Source organism: Vanessa atalanta, chromosome 16, assembly GCF_905147765.1.
Source record: "Vanessa atalanta chromosome 16, ilVanAtal1.2, whole genome shotgun sequence".
Taxonomy (NCBI): domain Eukaryota; kingdom Metazoa; phylum Arthropoda; class Insecta; order Lepidoptera; family Nymphalidae; genus Vanessa; species Vanessa atalanta.
Window position 1 is genome coordinate 2,757,907 of NC_061886.1, and position 23,283 is coordinate 2,781,189.

At 33.2% G+C, this 23,283-nt stretch overlaps 1 protein-coding gene across 1 annotated transcript; it reads right to left on the minus strand.

Moving 5' to 3' along the window:
* Positions 1 to 18,731: 18,731 nt before the first annotated feature.
* LOC125069727 (eukaryotic translation initiation factor 4E-binding protein) lies at positions 18,732 to 21,482 on the minus strand. The gene is made up of 2 exons (XM_047679287.1): positions 21,247 to 21,482; positions 18,732 to 18,987 (listed from the first exon to the last, which is right to left on the minus strand). The coding sequence occupies exons 1-2, from the start codon at positions 21,386 to 21,388 to the stop codon at positions 18,782 to 18,784; spliced, it is 348 nt and encodes a 115-aa protein (XP_047535243.1). The 5' UTR covers positions 21,389 to 21,482; the 3' UTR covers positions 18,732 to 18,781.
* Between the last annotated feature and the right edge of the window lie 1,801 nt (positions 21,483 to 23,283).

Here is a 23,283-nt window from a genome sequence, read left to right on the forward strand (position 1 = left end):
TTGTAGTTATTAAAGTTTGAATAAACGGAAATCGATTACCTATATAGAACCAACACCGCAGAAATTTATAGAAAAACATTCGTCAGAAAATGTTTCATTGATGACAAAATTTACTATACACTCCACACTTCGACCCAGCTTCGCACGGGTTCAATTTATACGGTGCGGATGTACCCTATAGCTCTCAGGAATAATGTAGTTTATTTCTGAGAAATTATTTCCGGAGATTATCCCCTACATACAAACAATAAATAATACCTGTATTATTAGTCATCTATTATGACTCGAAATTGCCAGTAGTTCTAACGGCTTATACTCTCACACGAAAGGGTACCTCTTTTATATTTATTATTAGAAAAAAAAAAACCTTTTTACAAAATTTCCTTCTCCTTACTTACGAGTCCTGTACACTTGTCACAATTTTTTTTTTTAAATTTTAGTAATTTTGTCCGGGAATTCCGTCGTATTCGATTTTTAAATATCACGTCCGAAAGCAATACTTTGCCTCCTCGTCACACCCCGTCACGTTCGACCTCCCTTCCCCTTAGTGTGACGTCATTTATGGATGTTCCCTAATTGGAGACTTGAAAACGAAGGTATAGGAAAGTTTGACTATGCGATTGAAACATCCCTTCAAATCTAATTTTGTATCGAAAATGTCAACTCGTAGAAGCTTTTGTATGTGTGAATTATTCATTCATTCAGTTTGAATCGTATAACAATATAATTTGCTTTAACTCCTGTTTAACTTCATATTCGTCTCCTAGGTATTTATTTACATAAAGATTAATTAGAGAAGTTGTTAGAATTATTTAATTAAACACATTTAACCTTCCTCATGACACATCCATTATTGAAAACTGTAGAAAAATCTGTAGTTTTTGAGTGTATTTCAAACAAACATAAATCGGAGGTTGCGAGAGGCTTTGTTTCATAACATTTAGTTGGTAACAAAAACGTGAAATTCAGGCATGTCACCTGTTTTCCGTTTCACTTTATATGACTTCACTTTATACGACTAGTTGCTTAGCTCGCGTTTTAGTGGTTGATCGTCAGGTAATAGGTATAAAAGCCTATGTTCATCATTGGAGTTCAATTTGCTTCATACAAAATTTTATCAAATTCGGTTCAATGGTCTGGCCGTGAAAGAGCAATAGACATACATACAGACAGACAGAGTCACTATCATATATTTAAACATAGGTAGTAACTGCTGCCCGTTCCGACTTCTTAGGGGTAAAATTAATTTGTATGTGTGACTGTCAAACACATTGTAGTGTGTGTAATGTTTTTTTTTAAATTAATTTAATGTATTGTAGGAGTATTCTTTTCTATAAACTGGAAACATCTTTTGCTACAAATATTAATCTAAATATAACATAATAAATAATTGTACATATGATATGTCACCATCATATATATATTTATAAAAAATACTTTTTTAAATTAAGAAAAATAAAATTCATGTTCATTTATTTATAAGATATAAGAAAATATTTAGACCAAATCACGATCCGTCTTTATCAGTTTATTTTGATAAAAAAAAAACAACCATCTTTAAACATTTTTCATTTTCTTTAAATAATATCGCTGAACTGATAAATAAAAGTGGGAGTGATCAGATCTGTTTTACAATAAATTATGAAATGTTTGAATTTTTTACCTAAACATTGAGACGGTCTAATGAGCTTGATTACACATTCCTTCATAATTTATCAACAAACAAAACACAAGACCCGACATCGTCCATTGATCAGAACACGGGAGTCTTAACTAAAGACCGTAGGTCCTCGATCTTTAACCCGGGCAAATATCACTGAATTTTCATGTGCTTGTTTTATTTTTTTAATTCACTATGCTCAGCGGTGAAAAAATCCATCATGAGGAAACCTGTCGGTATCGGATGAATGTCTGGCACATGTATACCAAACCCGCATTTTGATCAACGATGGATTATGATTATGCTTCAGTCTAGCTGTGGAACAATTACAGGTTGTTACTTCTTTTATCAAAACACATAAACACAAATAATCCTTTTATTAAAAATAATACTCGGCTGTATAGCAATCATTCTTGGCCTCACTCCACTTCGTATAACGTGTCTCATTACGCGAACTGCATTCATTGTACGATTACGACAACGCGTAAAAGATTTTTTGATGATTTAATTTGCTTCATTTGCATGAATTTTGCACATAACGTAAACGCCAAGTATGTACGATTATTTGGGGGTTTTGAATTTCACGGCAAAGGAATTATAGTAGGTAAATATGTGGATGAATCGTCTATAGTTTGTATATAGACGTTGGATGAAGGTATGTATGTGCGGTTAAGTTTATGTGTCCGTGTAATATTTGATACAAGAATTATAAACAAACAAAGCACTAACCCCTTTTTATAGGACGTTTTTGATACAAAATCGTATAGATATTCCTTATAGTAAAAATATTAATACTCTTGAAATATATTTCGTCTTAGAGGAAGACTGTAATTTGATACTGTCTCCATTATAGAACGGTTAGGTTTCACTTTTCATCGAAGTCACTCAGTCAACTTAGATATTAAGTCAATGTCAAAATCTTTATTCAATATAGAAGCGTTAAACTTACTTATTGATTGTTAAACATCTACCACCGGTTCGAAAATAAACACCGCCGACATGAGAAGAACTTACGAAAGAAAGCCAGCAAAAATTGTAAATTACAAAAACATATTTTTATTTTTATTTCAAATAACCTGTATACGTTCATTTTATTCGCAGAGCAAATATGATGTTAGCTAAAGAAACTAAAATAAAACATGGGAAATGTACATCCCTATTAAGTTTTTTCTACCGAGTTCTCATGTGTTATATTAATTCGTGTATACAATGGATGAATGGATCGATGGATTGTATTTGGTGGTAATATAAAAAATTACATACATTTATATAGTGACGTACATTGGGAATAAAATTATTAAGAAAATACATAAAAAAATAAAAAAAAGTGCGTGTGCTATCCACAAACAACAGAAATGAAGTTTCAAAGAAATTGAAATTTTCTTTTGTTTGTCTGTTGATCGTGACGCATTATGATTTCATCGACTTTTCACGCTGATATAGAAAAAAAATGATATATGATGGCTTTGTATGTATACTAATTAATCTTATTCGCGTTCACGACCTAGCATTGCAATGGCATTGAACGGGCAACGAACTCAAAACCCACCTGATGAATCAAGACTAACCAACTTATTAACACTCTCGAACCAGGGATCTAACATTAAGCCGTTGGTTCTGTGCCTAAACTCTTTCCGATTGTGTCGGACAGCCAACCCATCAGAATATGAGAGTGAGTCTTGTTTGCACTCTTGCATGCACTCACCGCAATTTCCACCTAAATGAGGTGCTCAGGAGGAAATGACTTGAGTGATTTTGTCTGTGATTTTAATTAGTGAGTACAAAGTTCAATGTACCAATAAATTCACTTATTAAATTGAACAAAGGTTAAACAAAGAAGCTCCGAAACATAAGATACGTTTACATTAAGCGTGTCTTGAACTTTAATTTTCCAATAAAATTCTTCGGTAGGTCTTTAACTCGTTAATACAAAGAATGCGAGATGACATGACATGTTTAATAAAATTTATTACAGAATATATTTTTTATAATTTGATAAAATGCCCAGAATTAGTGTTTTTTTTTTTTAATATATAGACTCTTATAAATTCTTTTGAATGATTTTACTGGATTAAATTGAATTTAAACTATAACCTGTAAGAACTCAACACTCTTTTTCTCAAATAATATACATAAGTACTATACATTATTAAATATAGTATCATTTCAGTAGTTTAAGATGACAAAATAAAATCACGTTTTTATAATAATTCTCCAACAAATATATTTTTCATTATAACTTCCAATCATCTCATTATTTCTGGTGACAGATCAATCTTTTTAAAAAAATAAGTATGTATATGTTTTTGTGCCAGACTTAAATAGTGTGCCAAATAAAATAGTATTAATTAAAGTTTAACAAATTATTAAACAAATTAAATATAACAACAATTTTATAAGTACATAATAATGTAAAATAAATAGTTTCGATTAATAATTATATATATATATATAATGTGATATAATTAATGATGACATCCTATGACTTAACACCGTATTGGAGGCTGAGACTACTCGCTACCATTAGATATATTTGTCCTCTACAGATTTATGAATGCCATATTTTTCATCATGTATGTATTCTTGTGTTATCTAACAGCCTTAACAGTTATTGATTTAACAACATAAGAATTCAAGTTTTTCAAAGGTAAAGCTAATTGACATTACAATATATTTTATAGGTATTTACGTATTCACGCTACCGCAGCAAAAATTCTGCGGATGCGTCAATATAGGTTAGGTACCAAACCTTTTTTTAATTCTTGCTGGGAAAACGTATTGCGCGTTTCCCGACATGAAGTGTGAAAACACTCTAAGACGATGCATGAATCTAAGCCTTCTAGCAAAATGGTCAAAATAAACCACATAAAATATATTGTTGTAATCAGGGACCAAACATCTACCATATAAAACACTTTGTTTTCCCAAAATCGTGCGGTGGAATTCTAAACACAACCCTTTTTTTGCTGCGGTAGCTTTAATACGTAAGTACCATTATATGAACTGTTTATGGAAACTCGATTGCTTTGTGTTCTATGTTTTATCGCTGACTTAATTTTAATCTTTTGTCGAAAATTAAACAAACAAATCTTTCATGAGGTCATGATATTTTACACAAATATAATTTATTAAATAAAAATATAATGACATCCGATCTATTCCAAAGATTGTACAAAATTTAAATATCGAATGCATTTGAATAAATTATACGCATACATATAAATAACGTTCGAAGTTTAACTTTGCCCTTGACCGAATTTCTATTTTTTTAATACCATTTCAGTTCTTTAACTAAGCTGAAGGTATGAGGTCAAGAGTCTATCGTATAGAACCAAGTAAGCAAAATTCAACTTCAATGCAACTTAGTCCCTATGTTTAACGTCTTTAGAACTAGATCTTAGGGAATACAAAACAAGTCTGTAATTATAATCTTGAGCTTAAAATACTGTATGAATATAAGAATGGGTCTTTAGCAAGTGAACAAAAAGAATTTGTAAGATGAGTGCTTCAAAGAAAATTATATGAAAATGAGACTTATATTCTACATTATAAAGTATAAATTACATTAATTTTTTTGGAAATGTTGAAGTATTGAATATGGACACTTGTTTCCCGGCCGGCTAGGCCCGGTTACGAATTATTATTAATGTATTGATTTTATAATCTATTTTAAGAACGTGGAAGGAGAGCAGAAAATAAGCTGTGCTTGAAGTTTCACTGATGGATTGTATCAGAAATGAAATGATTCGAGGGAAAACTTGAGTAGCCATATAGCCCAGAGAGTAATAGTAATATCTTGTAGAAACGACTTAAGTGGCGTTACTCGTCACTCAGAAACGTTAAGATTTAAGATTCGTTCAATGTAGTAACCGGCCACTAGCCGGTAAGATTTTGTGTAGACTTGGGCAGGTCTGTCTAGGGGATCGGACTTGACACTCATCAACGGGCCATTCGCTTGTCCGCTGTCTTAATATAAAAAAAATATCTTATTAGAAGTAACTTTAAATGTTGCCAATGATCGTTTAATTGGATACCAAAAGTGTAAAATGTAGTCATCCTATGTATTCAGTTTGTTTTCCCGACAATCGTATCTATTTAGTTTGTAGATAGAGCGGTCCAGTGACGTTTGTTTCAAGAAACTAAAGCTAACCTATGACTCTTAGAATGATCGTACAACACAAAAGAAATATTTCCATAGCATTATATATTCGAACATAGCCCACCGGATTAGTAAGCTGAAGTGGCAGTGGGCTGGCCATATTTGTCGTAGAACCGATAACCGTTGGGGAAAACGTGTTCTAGAGTGGAGACCGCGTCTCGGCAAACGTAGTGTAGGACGTCCTCAGGCACGGTGGAGTGACGATTTGCGCAAGACGGCTGGCAGGAGCTGGATGCGAGTTGCCGAAAGACCACAGTGGCGTGCATTTGGAGAGGCCTATGTCCAGCAGTGGACGAATGCGGGCTGATGTCTGTGTGTGATGTCATATATTCGAATTTAAACTAGACAAAGAATGGTTATCGTAATAATTTACTGCAATTTAATTTGATTTGCTTCATATCAATTCTTTAGATTTTGCTTATTATTATGAATGTGCATTTATATAATAATAATATAAGCTTGTTATTTATTTTATTATAATTATGGCTTTTGTCAATAGGTTGACAATTCTGCCAGTGTCAGGGAAAAGCTTATTAAAATAAGCAATTCGAATGTATGACGTAATGAGTTTGACATTAAAAAGTGTCTCATATACTTCAAATTCAAAGGAATTTTTGTTTGCGAGCTTTTATATAAACAATATAATGATGTTATGTACAAATCCCTCTTTGCTTGTATTTTATCACGTTGAAATTGTTTTAAAAGAAAAACAAGTTGCGTAAAATTCAATGTCTGTTCCTTAAAACCCTACAACTGATGTTGAAATTTTCGTTACCACCATTGTCACATAACACATCCGTGGGAGTGCCTGAAACGCCTTTGAATATATTTAATAATCAAAAATTAAACAAACCAAATGTTAACAAATGTAGAATAAGAAATATAATATTTTCAATTACTTTATGAGAAAAATTTATAAGAACTATATCAATTTATTTTTATTTAATGTAAAATAAATTACATAATTTATAAAAGTATTATTTATTTGGATATTTTTAGGCTTCTGTACCCAATATGAAATTTGTGACCCGACTGTTGTTTACCTAGTCAATGGTACGGATCCCTTCGTGCGTGAGTCCGACACGCACTTTGCCGGTTTATTTTTATAATATTTTGTTTTCATTTTTTCCTTAAAACTTGTCATATTCTTTTATTAATGTTAATAAAAGCAATATTTCGCGTAAATGGACGGGAATTGTCAAGTGACCCACTTTATCAGTGAAATTTCTTATGAAACTGTTACTGTTACCATTATTATGGACAAAGGGCACAGAGTGCTCGTATCTAGGCCGAATTTACCATACAATTATATTAGATGTCATTCTTATGAATGTTGTGACATTTTAGTTTCGACTCTTTAAGACAAATTCTCCACTCTCTCTCTTTAAGACAATTTTATTATCAACCTACCTAAAATAGAAAGGTAACAAAGCTAAGGCCTGAGCAGCATGGGCTGAGAAGGCTTGTTCACACATGGAACACATTTTCATTAGACACATGCAATTTTCGGAACGATGTTTACCGTCAAAGCCGAGCACGGTACTAATTATAAACACAAACTAAGCAGGTGAAAATTCAGTGGCGTTTGTCCAGGTTTGGTCTGCAATTTTCAAATACATCTAACATGATCAAACAGCTGGGTAACCTCGCCTGATATTATTAACATTAACGTAATAAAAAACTGTAAGTTCACACTAATTATTTAATTTCTTTAAAAGATTACGAAAGTATACGCAAACAAGAGGCTACAAGACATGAATCTGAGTTGAAATACGGCAAGCGCCGCTGAATGAATGCGCTTAATCTATCTATAATTCATATGTTACTCGTCGATGAAGCAAAACATCGTAAGAAAACCTGCACGTGGCGAATAAGAATCGATCACGTGTTTTCTCCAAACTTTTTTTTTTTCGCTGGAAAAACGCATATTACGCCTTTCCCCCACGTGAAGTGTAGGACTCGCCGGCGCCTAGGACGACTTACTAGTCGTGTATTTACTGGAATGCAAACTAAAAGACCAGCGGTACGCTCTCCGTCTCTTTGGTGGACGCCACGGTATTCCTTTCGCATGTTTTCACCAACCTGCTTTGGAGTAGCGCGGTGTAGATATTTACTCAGCTGTCATAACATTAACAGACTACTACATACATTAACATACTTCTACTAATGAACAAACAATTAGAAAACATAATTAAATGTTTTTAATTGAATCCTTATATCAAAAATCTGATATACCTACTTATTACATTTGTTACAAGTAGAGTATTTGTTCATAAATAAATGGTATATATTTCAAGCATATTATCAGAAGGGTTGTTAATTGATATAAACAAATTAAACTTCACTATTGCCAGGTCTTCGCTAATGAGTTTATCGAAGCCTCTCAATACAGACACATGACTATCTATTTGTAACGATCTACTTATTATATACTGTACGTATATTACACGACGTGCTTAGTTGCCTGCCTCGTTTGGTTAGATCTCTCTTATAAGACAGCAGACCCTGAGGTCCTGAATGCAAGCTCAGAATAGGGAAATTAAAAAAAATACTTAATAGCTTCTGACAATTGCCAGTTTTTTTTAATCCCGTACCGTGAAATCATACAAAGCTGTGTCTCCTCTGCTGGAACTCTTCGGTCGTGTTATATAAAGTAATTTGACATCGTCATTACGTCATCGTCGCAAGGCGACGAACATCTTTACAGACATTTTGACGGAATTTTTAAACCCTAGTACAAAGCTCGATGACAGAGATCTGAGATGAGATCTCAAGTGTCAGTGGATCCCCCCTCTGATGTACGAACACCATTTCTTTTGTGTTAAAGGTAGACGTACACTTATATTTATGAGGTGAACTTTAAAGGTGGAATTTAAAGTACCTTAAAAGGTTAACTGTTTCGATCGTTTTAATGCTACTCGTCACTGTGTCGCACGGATAAAATAAGTGTGTATGTTAAACGTTTATACTAGACGAAAAACATGTGAATTTTTTGTCAATACATCGAACAAAGGCTTTACATTTACATACATTCGGATGATTTTACTTTAATGATTATTAAATGATTAAGATTATGATTGGTAGGTAAGTGGTCCTGATGATAAGTGGTCGCAACTGCCCGTAGACTCTGGCGTTAACTCTGGCGTTTGGCTTAAACCTTGGGAGCTACAAATTTTGTGTAGAAAACTAGAAATAAGACATAATAATTATTTGTATTTAATTCTATAAGTCGTGTATAATGGACAAAGTGCAACGTAAGGCGAGGGCCAAAACCTACGGCCTCGCTGTTAAATGTTAGGTTAGTTGCAGATTATTCTCGGTATAATCTACATTCCGAACAGGTTGTAGCTTTACTTAAAACACAATTTTTATATTATATTTAAATATACTTTAATAACACCCATATAATTAACAATTTTGTTTAATATTTCCCAAGTCTAGAGTGTCCAAAGCCAGTGTTTCTATCCTCTTAAATTTACTAGTTAAAATATTTGTATGTTTATAAATAGGAAATAGAGGAATTAAAAATATCTTGTTTCGTTTAAACCCCAGCACAGATAAAAAACAAAGGAAATACTACTAAGTATAGGCTCTCGATATCTGTTTAAAATGAAATATGAAACTCTACATTAAAGTTTACTTTAAATCTTTTCATTTAAATGTTACAAATACCGTGACATTTCAATTCTAATCCTATATTGTACACAAAACAGTAAATATCAAGAGCGATTAGTCCCAGACAGATTAGTGACGAAGGGCGAGGGTGAATTGAGGGTTAAAATACTATCTGACAATACAAATTTCAACTTTCACACCACGTAATAGGACTTACAATGATATTCATGTACAGAAGCAAAGGTTTGCTAGTATACCATCACGCATAAGGCCAATGACCTTCGTTAAATTATGATTCGATAATAAATTGCAACATGCGGTTGAATGAATTTGCTAAAATTTTAAAAGACATATCTAGAATCTCATATAAAGTTTAAAACAAAAATAAAATCAAAATGTTTATTTTCTTTATGTCAATTTAATTTTGAACGAATTTTAAACTTTACATATTAAACCAAATTGACAAAGGGAATCATATATGAAATCAATACAACAGTCGGGCAATTATACTATTCCTATTCGATAAGGGCAGGGCCGGATTATCAATTAGGCAGCGTAGACAACTGCCTAGGAGCCTCTGGATAGGCCATGATTCGGGAAATAAGGTTTTAAAATTCATTGATAATGAAATAATTGTTAAAGTCAATTTTTTTCTTGTTTGATAAAGGTAAAGATATAACTGCAAAAATTAAATTAATAAAATTTTCTTTGATAGAAAATTATATTTTAGGAAGCTAGAAAAGGGTAAAAAGTGTCTCGAGTGCATTGCCTATCCGACTAAGTTAATCCGGCCCTGGATACGAGACACGAGTAAGTAGGTGCCTGTAACAACGAACACACGAGCCATATTAATTCTATTTCTACTGATTTTCTAACAAAGGTTTGCAGTGTGAAGATTTTACTATTTAAAAAAAAGTATTGCGCAAGTCTTAATTTAATACGCATGTAGTCTCTGTGTGTAATTGGAGGGCTGGTTCGTTTTTCACAAAAGAATCGGAAGGGAAATTTAACAGGAAAATGCTACCAAGGGTTGCTACATTTTAACCTTGTAATGATGACTACATAAAATAGTAAAAATATGAATTGAATACATCAATAACCATGAACAATTGTAGAAAACAAATGACGTAAAGATGAAATCGACCACCAGTTATATTGAACTAAACGCAAAAAGAATTATCAAAAACAAAAAAGTTTTACCTGAACGTATTATACAAAAAAACATCTGTATAAATAAAAAAAAAATTGAGTTACTCCTCCTTTTTGAAGTCGTCCAATAAAATAATATTATTTTGAACACTCTTAGACAACTTTCTACTTCTAAACCGTCAGTACTGCGTTATTTTATGACAAATTACTTCGTGACTTCATCACACGGACGAACATTTTCGATCACTAAAAGCCCTGAGTTTAGTGTAAAGGTGAAACTTGGAGGGCACTAAATCAAAAGAATATGGATCTTGAAAGTAAAAGTTCTTTAGTCAAACCGGATACATTTATTCAAGTCTTTACTCCTTTATCAGACAATTTATTATTTTCCAATTGAAGATTCACCGTACGGAAGATATTTATGTGCAATTACTTAGTGAATAAAAATCCACAGGCTATATATGTTATAGGGTATAAAAGCAAGCGTTTCTCTAAATAAGTTACGTTTTCTTTGTTTGAATTTAAAAAACTATGCGAGTATAATGGGTGAATATAGGGTCAACGAACCAATCCTACCAATGACGTAATATATTTCGTACAATGAGGGTAAGTTTGTTGACCTGGAAATGTATTCCCTGCAATTAAGATTCTTGCCATTCCTAGATGTGTTTTTGAGGTCAATTATAGACAGTGGCGCTAAATATTAACCATTTTTTATATCGTCAATGGGCCACCAAACTTGGGAACTAAGACGTTATTTACCAAATTTTTATAACTAGCTTTGCCCGCCGGTTTTAACTTGGTTAAATTTAAAGTATAAATGGAATTATACAACACAAACTTAACAATACTAGTAACGGAAACCATGCCTTGTATCGTGTCTCAAGAGAATTTCGAACAATAGTGGAACAGTTTTTAACCAAGTTAAGCAGTGTATTGTACACTTTAAGTTATTATAACTTTTTATAGACTCAACCTAGATTTTAATTAAACCAGGAGTATACGGTACTCTTACAATATTTTCTTAATAAAATTCACAACAGCGAGATTTTTAAGGCATTTTCTGCCTAGCACAACCACTCTATGGAATCAGCTTTCGCCGGCGGTTTTCCGAAGAGATACGACTTGACATTTCGTAAAGGCCGACAACTCAGCCCTCCGTGTTGCAGATGTCTATAGACCGTGGTATTGACTTTCCATCATCATCTATCTTTTGCCTCATATTTAAAAAAAAAACAATCAATTACTTTTGTGAATTTTACTACTTTAGAAGATAGAAGAGAGTAAAGACAGACAGTCACTCCTATATACTAACACGGGACAGTCGTATATTTTCCAACATAATTACTTTATATGAATTACAATTCTAATAGGAATCTAGGTTTAGGTTTATAGACATTTATTCTCAAAAACACCAATGACATAATTTGTACATTTAAGTCATTAGACATTAAGAAAACTGCTGATCTATGGGGTATTTCTGTAAAGGTGATTAATTCAATTATTGATCTAATTGCACCTTATCTTGCAATAATATTCAATGATTGTGTTCAACGTGGTGTATTTCCTGACCTGATGAAACATAGTAAAGTCATTCCAATATTTAAATCTGGTAGCTCTTCAGATCCTAACAACTATAGGCCAATCTCGATACTACCAACCCTCAGCAAAATATTTGAAAAAATTATTTTAAATCAATTATTAGCATATTTCAATAGATACAATCTGCTTCATAGAAAACAATTTGGATTTACGAGGGGTCGCTCGACTACCGACGCAGGTATCGAATTAATAAGAAATATCTATGAAGCCTGGGAGAGGTCGCAGGATGCCTTAGGGATTTTCTGCGACTTATCCAAAGCCTTTGATTGTGTTCAACATGAAACTCTGGTCAGGAAACTATATCACTATGGAATTAGAGAATGTGCACTCGACCTTCTGATTTCTTATCTTAACAATAGAATTCAGAGGGTTGACGTTAAAGGGACAAGGTCTCCTGGGGTCTTAGTTGGTATGGGGGTCCCACAAGGATCAATTCTTGGACCTTTTCTATTCCTCATATATATAAATGACTTGCCCTTTCTTGTTGGGAACAAACATGATATAGTATTGTTTGCTGATGATACCTCTTTGGTTTTTAAAATTAATAGGAAACAGGTACAGTATGACGATGTAAACAATGCTATGTCTGATATAGTACACTGGTTTAGCGTAAATAATCTTAGGCTGAATAATAAAAAAACTAAAATTGTAAAATTTAGCACACCAAACGTGCAAAATGTAAAACCCGATGTACTTATCAATGGGGAATCGATGGATCCAGTTGAAACAACTGAATTTCTTGGCCTTACACTTGATGCCAAATTACAGTGGCTCCCCCATATAAACGGATTGGCGGGTAGACTGAGTTCTGCGGCATTTGCGGTCAAAAAAATTAGATTATTTACCGATGTTGATACGGCTCGCCTAGTTTATTTCAGTTACTTTCACAGTATAATGTCCTACGGTATTATGCTTTGGGGTAACGCAGCCGCTATCCATACTATATTTGTGCTGCAGAAGAGGGCTATTCGCGCAATCTATAACCTAGGAGCCAAGGAATCTTTGAGTATAAATTTAAAGAAATTAAGATATTGACTGTTGCTTCTCAATATATATTCTGTAATGTTTTGTATGTACGGAAAAATATTAATGTTTTTATGAGAAAATGTGATTCTCATAACGTTGGTACAAGGAACAAACACAATCTTGATACTCCTGTTACTCGACTGCATAGAGTCAGTAACTCTTTTGTGGGGCAATGTATACCCTTCTACAACAGGATCCCAGAAAGCGTTCAAAATGCTTCTGTTGCGAAATTTAAAAAAATTGTTAAGGAACGCTTGTGTGCGAAAGGTTACTATACAATTAGTGAGTTTATGTTTGATAGCACACCTTGGGAATGAAACGATCGCCTCCTGGCTGTTTCTACTCATATACAATTATGTATATAATTAATTTGACGTAAAAAAAAAAAAGTCCCGCTGAGTTTCTTTCGCCGGTTCTTCTCAGGTCAGGGTGTTTTCTTTTTCCGAACCGGTGGTAGTGTTTAACTTGACAATCAATAAGAAAGTGTAATACTTCTATATTGAATAAAGGAATTTGAGTTTGAGTTTGAGTTTAAAAAGACAAGACATGAGAATACACATATATGAAAACAGCTGCGTTGATATTTGGTAGTAAAATTAGTAGCGTGACATTAGTGATGATTGAATGAGATAAATTTGCCCATAATATAATATTTATTCAGAAATGTTGATAGATAGATTAGATGGATATGGGGGATCGGGGTAAAGTAGGATTCTTAATCAGTATTCAATCATAATTACCTGTTTTCGGCATTTACCGGTTATACGCATCGCATGCATCTCGACCTGATCCCGAAAATGAGGATCCTAGAGCTACATTAACACGCCATTTCACCGAAGACCTGCCAGAAGTCAGTATTGGCGAAATCGAGATTGCTCTTAAACAGCTTAAAAATGGAAAAGCCCCTGGAGAGGACGGTGTTACAACAGAGCTATTAAAAGCAGGAGGTAAACCCGTACTGAGGGAGCTCCAGAAGCTTTATAACTCTGTCCTCTTCGAAGGGAGAACTCCGGAGGCGTGGAGTAGGAGTGTGGTCGTCCTGTTCTTCAAAAAGGGAGACAAGACCCTGCTGAAGAACTATCGACCCATATCCCTAATGAGCCACATCTATAAGCTGTTTTCAAGAGTGATCACGAACCGTCTTGCGCGAAGATTCGACGAATTCCAACCCCCGGAACAGGCCGGATTTCGGAGCGGATACGGCACCATAGACCACATTCACACAGTGCGGCAGATTATACAGAAGTCCCATGAGTATAATCGGCCCCTGTGTCTTGCATTCGTGGACTATGAGAAGGCCTTTGACTCGGTTGAAATCTGGGCTGTTCTGGAGTCCCTGCAGCGCTGCCAAGTTGATTGGCGATACATCCAAGTGATGAGATGTCTCTACAAGGCCGCCACCATGTCCGTCCAAGTACAGAGTCGGCAAACGAATCCCATACCATTGCATCGAGGAGTGAGACAAGGGGACGTTATTTCCCCCAAATTGTTCACTAATGCAATGGAGGACATGTTCAAGACGCTGAACTGGAAAGGGCGTGGCATTAACATCAATGGCGAGTACATCTCTCACTTGAGATTCGCAGACGACATCGTCATCATGGCAGAAACGCTGCAGGACCTACAACAGATGCTGAATGAGCTGGCTGATTCTTCTATGCGCATCGGCCTACGGATGAACTTGGATAAAACCAAGGTCATGTTCAATGAACATGTTCTACCGGAACCGATTGCGATACACGGTACCTTCCTCGAAGTTGTTCAAAAATATGTCTACCTCGGGCAGACATTGCGATTAGGTAGAAACAACTTTGAGGATGAGTTGAATAGAAGAAATCAGCTAGGTTGGGCAGCATTTGGGAAGTTACGACGAATCTTCACATCGTCGATCCCACAGTGCCTTAAGACGAAAGTCTTCAACCAGTGCGTCCTACCCGTCATGACATACGGAGCCGAAACGTGGACACTCACGACAAAGCTGGTCCACCGGGTTAAAGTCGCTCAGCGTGCTATGGAAAGGGCTATGCTCGGAGTATCTCTGAGGGATCGCATCAGAAATGAGGTGATCCGTCAGAGAACCAAGGTCATCGACATAGCCCACCGGATTAGTAAACTGAAGTGGCAGTGGGCTGGCCATATTTGTCGTAGAACCGATAACCGTTGGGGAAAACGTGTTCTAGAGTGGAGACCGCGTCTCGGCAAACGTAGTGTAGGACGTCCTCAGGCACGGTGGAGTGACGATTTGCGCAAGACGGCTGGCAGGAGCTGGATGCGAGTTGCCGAAGATAGACCACAGTGGCGTGCATTTGGAGAGGCCTATGTCCAGCAGTGGACGAATGCGGGCTGATGTGTATTCAATCATAATTAGGATTCAAGCCCTCGCAATGTCCGTCTTCGGCACAGATTGGAGAAGCTACGATCATGTCGATATAACTTATCCGCGGTCCCGTGCCGCGCTTCGCTCGTGGCTCAGCGGAGTTCTCCTCAGGGGGAAATTGATCTCACCCACTATTCGTTGCAACTTATTACTAGACAAAAGACGTAGCCCATCAGTCACGTCACAATTAAAAATACAATAAGGTTTGATATAATGTCGAATGGTTGTAAATACTACGAATGGTTTGAGAGCGTATTATAGCGGAAAGCAGAACTCAGGAGGATTACTAAAGGAAATACATACCAACTCAATACAATTTTTTATTTTATTATTTAAATAGAGATACTAATTACCTAAACAGTTTCTTTCAAATACGCAAATATGTGTTTTAAATCAACGTTGGAGATGCATTGTCATATTAATTGAAGAGGTTTTAAGTCTGACCCTCACTCACCCTTCAGAGTTAAGAGAAATGTACTTAAAATTCTAAGTATATGTAGTTTTTACTGACGGTAGGGCTCGAAATAAATTTGCTTTTTTGATTGCAATATGAAGGGGTGAGGGAATGTTAAGGGTGTATATATAACCTAATACCAAAAGACTCTATACATAATATTAGCATTTTTATTACATCAAAGATATTGAATGAATCATAATCATATTGAAAAATAACCGAGAAGAGTTAGTGTTAGAACATGTGAGTCTTAACTGATGATTGCGAGCTCAAGCCCAAGCAAGCACCACTTTTCATTTGCTTATTTATGTTTACAATTTTAAGTGGAAAGTGAGATGATGAGGAAATTTAAATGTCTCAGATGTAAATCTCGTGTGTGAAGCTGTTTATTTTATGAAAATAAGATAACATCACTCTTTTTTTTTTTAAAATGTTTATTCTTGTTGTGTTCAAATCGTTCTTGACGCCAGCGACTTTGTAACGGATAATTATTTTTTATTTAGCTGTGTCTTATGACTATTTATTTTTTGGTTTCGTTATATCAGGCCAAGGAAGAGTTAAATAAGGTATAAGATGTTATGTCAGTTGAAAACAAAAAAAAACAACAAATATTATTTAAACATTTAATTTTAATTGTAATTATTGGCAGTTTATAAAGTGTAATATCAAAATACATAAAAATCGATTATTAAAAATATTACTTGTCTATGAGAACTTTATGTTACATATTTCTTAAAATAAAAAATAAAAATGTTTAGTATACATTTTTAATCTGTATCTTTCAATTTAATAGTAACAATATACTCATACTTAATCTCCGATTAAAAACAAGAAATATCAATTAATGTTGGTAAATGCTTTGTACAACATCTGGACAATAATCACGAACTTAGTATTATTTTAATTTCAACATTAGAACCATTACCAATAATATATCAATAAGTCGAATAACTTTGAGTTACAGTCTGATTATTAACATAATTATATTTTTAAAAAGTCAACATTTAAAAAACTAGGAATATCTCTAAAGTTACTGGCCGCATAAGCCAACGGTGTTGAGATTTTTAGTACAATTTACTATATTCACTACTGAGAATACGTCTTTTTGTTTAAAATATGCACCCTTTCGCTTTAAACTAGTTATGACATTCACGTAACAACCCCTTGTCTTTGCTGATACATACATAACTACATACCATAATCTGGGTGTATTTGTTAACAGAATGGTAACAGGAGAATAGACGGAAGTTTGAAGTTTTATAAAATAATAGCACTGCAATTGTTTTGTTTTTACGCTATCGTGGTTATTAACAAACATTCAATCTTTCTAACTTTGTTAAATATATTGGATAGTTCATTAAGCGAGAAAGAGACAAAGCTGTTTCTGACTTCATTATTATCACATTGTTTAAGCGACCTGTAACTATAGTACATCAATTATTGTCATAATTAAAACATTAATTAATGAATAATGTGACCTATACATATCATTTACCGTGTATCTCAACCATACTGAGATTACCCATTTCGCAACACCATTTAAAGAAGAAAATTATCCTAAAATTAACTTCTATTGTACAATGGCACTTGCATAAAAATACAGACAAATACTTTTTAATTGTGCGTTATACGCAACTTAAATCTAGGTCGTATTTACATGTTTCCTTTGCCATTTATATTTAGGATTTAAAAAAAAAAGTGTGACATTATATATTTAGACATTATAATTGAAGATTTTTTAAATATAAATAACCAACGCAATTATCAGCCATTCCATTAAAAATTCTAAAATATTTTTTTTTATTAATATTTTTTGGCAAAGGATTGTATTCCTATCGCAAACGTTTCAGTCACGCGTAAGATAAAACCTACTTTTAACAATAACTACCTAAACAAATACTTGCTACAGCCAAAAAAAAAACAAAATTGTCGATCTTAATACAGTTACTATTACACAAATAATAGTAATAAAAATGAACCAAATATCCCGTCATAGTATGTGACTAGAATTTTATATAATATATTGGCCAAGCAATAAAATAATCATGCCTTTGATAAAAAAATAATGTCTATGACACACCAAGCGAATAAAAGTTAACCAGCAGACTTGTCTTAGATACTTTCTGTTACCAGATTAAATTAAAACAAATACTTAAAGTGGAGATCAATGAGTTTTACTAAGTCTATACGCAGACTCAGGTGCACTCTATATCCTCCGATGGACCATACCATCTTACACGGCTAAAAATAATTCAGTCGCATGAAAAATTGCGGGTTGATACTGAGAAAACTCAGTAACTGTTTGAACCCACGGCTCGGCCCCACCGCAAACTGAACATCTTATGTTAAGTTTCGCTTAATTTTGGTTCCTTTAAATAACATAAACATTAATCAAATGTAACTTATTTTAAATTTAATCGTAGATCTTGTGATTGATAAATAAGTCTTACGTAAGAATATTAAAAAGAATATCGTCTCTTGGCATTTGTTTAGTCGCTAGAGCATCGTATGATATTATTACAATTGAAACGTCAATGACCGCTTTGATACCTATGTATATATTCACAATATGTAGAACATATACACAAAAATAATAACCGATCAAATCAGTCTGTTTACGCTTATTCGTTTGGTGTGAGCCAATCTATAATGGATATTATCCAATGAGATTGATTTGATTTTTTCTTCGTTTCATGGATTTCAAAAGACACGAATTATGTAGGTACTAACTTATACAAATTAGAGATCCATACTAAACGTCTCCTGTGATTCGTCGAATGAAATGGAATTCGAGCGTGGTTTCTGCGCAGGAGTCGCAGGGGATTGCTGCGCGCTCGATGGATTCTTCAAAAGCGCAGCAGGTAGAGAACACTTGGGTGGTGTCTGTGATATTGGTGACTGTCGTAGTGACATCATAAAAGACCTTTCATAGACTATGCGAGTGCCTGAAAAAAAAAAGAAAAAACGTGTTATCGATAATGTCACAAAAACACATTGCGTACTTAATTTTATGTAAACTCATAATTATAATTCGGTATTATAGAAAACATTTTTTTTTTTTAAATAAGCACTTTATTATCATCATTTTACACGAGAAATAAAACTTATGCTATCACCATTTCAGAGAAAACTTATAGAATGCTACCAAGAAGGACTGGCAAAATCAATACTCTTTTGCACAAATATAAAATTATCTACGAATTATTAATTTATTATTAGCAAATATTTTCTTCTCGCGCACGAAAATCAACGTTACTTGAATTTATTTAATCGATAATTCATCTCTTTGCGATGCGGGTATGTGGACGGGCAAATAGGCTACATGATAAGTGACCCCCATAGACATTGGCGCTATCAGAAATTTGCCATTCCTTATATCGTCAATGCACCACCAATTGTGGGAAATAAGAAAAGATGTTATATCATTTGAGTTGGAAGTTACACTGGCTCACTCATATTTCAAATCGGAACACAAAATACTAAGTATTGCTGTTTGGCGGAAAAATATCTGATGAGTCTGCATAGAGCCACCAAGTAAATGATTTCGACATATTAATATAGATGATTTTATCGATCAATAGCTCTTGTTTATCAAGATTATATGATATGATATAGATGATAAAAAGCGTGGAGTTAATGCTTGTTTACTCCCAGACAGGATATATAACATACACATATAATTGAATTTAACTAACATGACTGTATTTTTAGATGCTGAAAAATAGTAACTACTGAGTTCCTTGCCGGTTCTTCTCGGTGGAATCTACATTCCGAACCGGTGGTAGCTTCACTAAATATAGTTTGTTAAATGACGATTCAAAAGTGCTTGTAAAAGCCTACTTGAATAAAGTATATTTTGATTTTGATTTTATTAATGATTTCAATTGGCAACATTGTTCTCGCATTATGGCTCGCAACATACTGTGAACAAGTAATTTTACGCGTGAGTGAATCAAACGAGAAAATTATATTATTTAGAAACTATTACATGTACTTTTAATAAATTTTCTTGAAGATTTTTTCATAAAGTTCGTTTGAACGTTAGTAAGTAGGTATTTTCTATTCGAAGATTTTTCATATCTGAAACATCGCGATGTTATATAAAAACATTGCAATAAATTTTACGATGTACATTATTTTAAAAACAACTTAAGAATTTAAATTATGTATGTATAAATAAAATATGTATTCTAAATTCAACGATGGCGTCTTATTTACATAATGTTAATAAACATGTGTGACGCGGAACTAAATACAAAATGGCTAGTTATTTTTTATTACTAATAAAAGTGTCGTCTAATGAATTATATATAATAATGTTTTATATAATTATAATAGTATGATTATTTAATAAAAAAGTCAATATTATATTTTTTTTTAATATATTAATATTGACAACAATAATTTAACTAATATTGATTAAGACCAAGAGTCTTGATACAAATATTATATACCTAATTGAAGTTGTTTTAAAACTTTTTTTTTTATATATTAAGCGTTTTTTTTAAATACTTTATTAGTATATTTTATTTCAATTGCACCCAATCATATTAAATAATAGCTTTTAACAACCACAATAAGTAACATCTACTATTACTTTTTTTGACTCAATTGATCAATTTATTTGTTAAGGAGGTTGCTTATCTGATAGATAAGCAACCTCCTTTAATATATTTTTTTAATATTTTTTTTTTTCACACAAAAGCACCAAAATTATCCTATCGACATATGTATGTATATTGCGCAGCGCAATACAGTATCAAGGTCTGACATAACCGATTAACACGCGGTCGTCGTCACGTCTAATTTTACCAAGTGCAAAGCGAGGCTATATTAATCTAATTGAACTCATTTAATTTCTAGCTAAAGGTTATTTACCTTAACAACGCTTATTAACCCAGTTTATGGTACTATCAGTTCGAACACGTGGTATTATGTAATGTGATGTTTATTGACATTAGTGATGTAATTAGTGATAACGGTTATCAGTTCAAAAATGGAATGCGAAATTATTTACGCGAATGAAACTTTTTATTTGAGGTTAATAACACGTGCTAAATAGAGCAATCACTAATACCGCCGCACTTAATACAATGAGTTCGATAAATTAATTTAATTTACGTTTTTCGTATAAGTCCAGTTCTAAGCTAATAGCAAGACTGAACCTTGTATATATTGAAATAAGAGTTAGGATAAATCGCTACCTCCAGGCGTGGTAGAGTAAATGGTGCCTCCTGGTGTGCTAGAGTATACATCAGGCATTTGGGCTGGGTCTGTAATGAGGACTCTCCTCGAAGGTATGGCTTGACTGTGCGTCGCTTGCCTTGCAATTGGAGACGCCGACATTTTCAAATATATTCCCTTTTATTAAAGTATTAAATCACAATCACACACAGCTTGCTGATCGGAGTGCCAAGAACTGAGCCGAGGCACGCCGGTGTCTAAAATAAATACGTTCGCCGCTTAGCTCGCACACATAGCCGTGACAGTGTAAACATAAGATATATGTATAAGTGTGCACCATAAAAACATTCATAGAATATTTATTATTGAAGATACTCTCAGATAAGACGAATTACTCCTTATACATAATATTCAAGTAACTCTGAGAGGCAACTCTGGAAAGTTGAAACGAGTCTGATAATATCATTTTAGTAGATGCAAAAAGATGATTCTCTTTCAGCTTTTATGTACACTCTCTAAAAAAATTAACTGATTATTATTTAATAGGTTATAAAAATTAAAAAAAAAATACATTAATGGGTTAATTTAGTCTATTGGTATTTTAAAAGATTTTAGCGATTTTCTTAAAAAAGTCTGACATATGATTATTTGATGTAATAGGTTTCGTGTAGTTTATATATATATTTTATATATATATGATATAATGTATGATTGACTGTGCTGAGCACATAAAACGACATTATTATCATATATATTTATTAAAATGTGACAAAAATTATTACAGAATTAAAAAAGGATAACAAATAAAAAAAATGTATTATTTCCCTATAAAGAAAGTACCTTATGAGTAATATTTTTATTCCTTTAGTCTAAATGCCGCAAAATTTGCGAAGTATATATCTTTTCAGAAAATCAAAATATTTAATTATAATATATATTAATTATCAAGTTCTATTTATAACACTATGTTTTCAAAATATAAAATAAAAAAAGTAATTTTAATATTACTTAAAAATTTACAAATATTTAATATTTCTTTATTCTTTGTTTTAACGCACACACGCGTGATATGTTATCTAATAAACGCTTCAACACACGTAAAAAAACATGTGCGTGGTATTTTTTTTCATGCTTTAAAACAGCACAGTTGTTATGGCGATAAAGCTTATCTTTTTATTAGATAAAATTAACAACATTATATTATTTTTATCTGTTTGCGTCTAGCTATGTCCTCTGTGTACATTATTTTATGTATATACATACCTATTAAAAATACTGCTTAGGAACTTTGTAACATGAATACCTAAAAATAACGATAAACATCATTAAAATAAGTATTTTGAAATAATATCTGGGAATATAATGATCGTTTCTAGGCTATTTCCTATTAAAAATAGGCCAAGTGCGAGTCGAACTCGTCCACTAAACATTCCGTACTACTCTTGGCTTCTTGTTGTTTTATTATTTGTTATGATAGAGCTGTGTTTACACATACTCTGTGAATATTTCAAATGCCAGACAGACAATAAGTTTGGTACAGACTAGTCACTTGTCACAGATAGACGGTCGGTGTATGCCTAGAAAACGATTTAACTCTTTGCGTACAGGACCCTAAAGACGAAACTGACAAAAAAAAACATTTAGTTTCTTCCGCTCGTTTTTGTCAAGACTCAGATATTATTTTTACCGAACCGGTTGTGGATTTTTGACAACCGCAATGAAAAATTTATAATTATTGAATGAAACTTATATTTTTATTTAGATAGATATTACACATTTATGGAAATATTATTAAACATATGCACAAGAACTAAACGACATTTATGAGTTGACAATCATCAGTTTTACTTCCTTTATAATTCTCTCATTCCAAAAATATTCCAGTGTCCAATATTCCAATATATAAGGTTGTATTAAATATTGTATATAATAAATATTGGACAACATCACATACATTACTCTGATCCCAATGTAAGTAGCTAAAGCACTTATCTTATGGAAATCAGAAGTAACGACGGTACCAAAAACACCCAGACCCAAGACAACATATAAAACTA

Coding starts and splice junctions, on each gene's coding strand:
- LOC125069727 (XM_047679287.1), bottom strand. CDS start 21,388: ATGTCGGCGTCTCCAATTGCAAGGCAAGCGACGCACAGTCAAGCCATA. Junction 18,988..21,246: donor TTACTCTACCACGCCTGGAG/GTAGCGATTTAT, acceptor TTTTTTTTTCAG/GCACTCGCATAGTCTATGAA.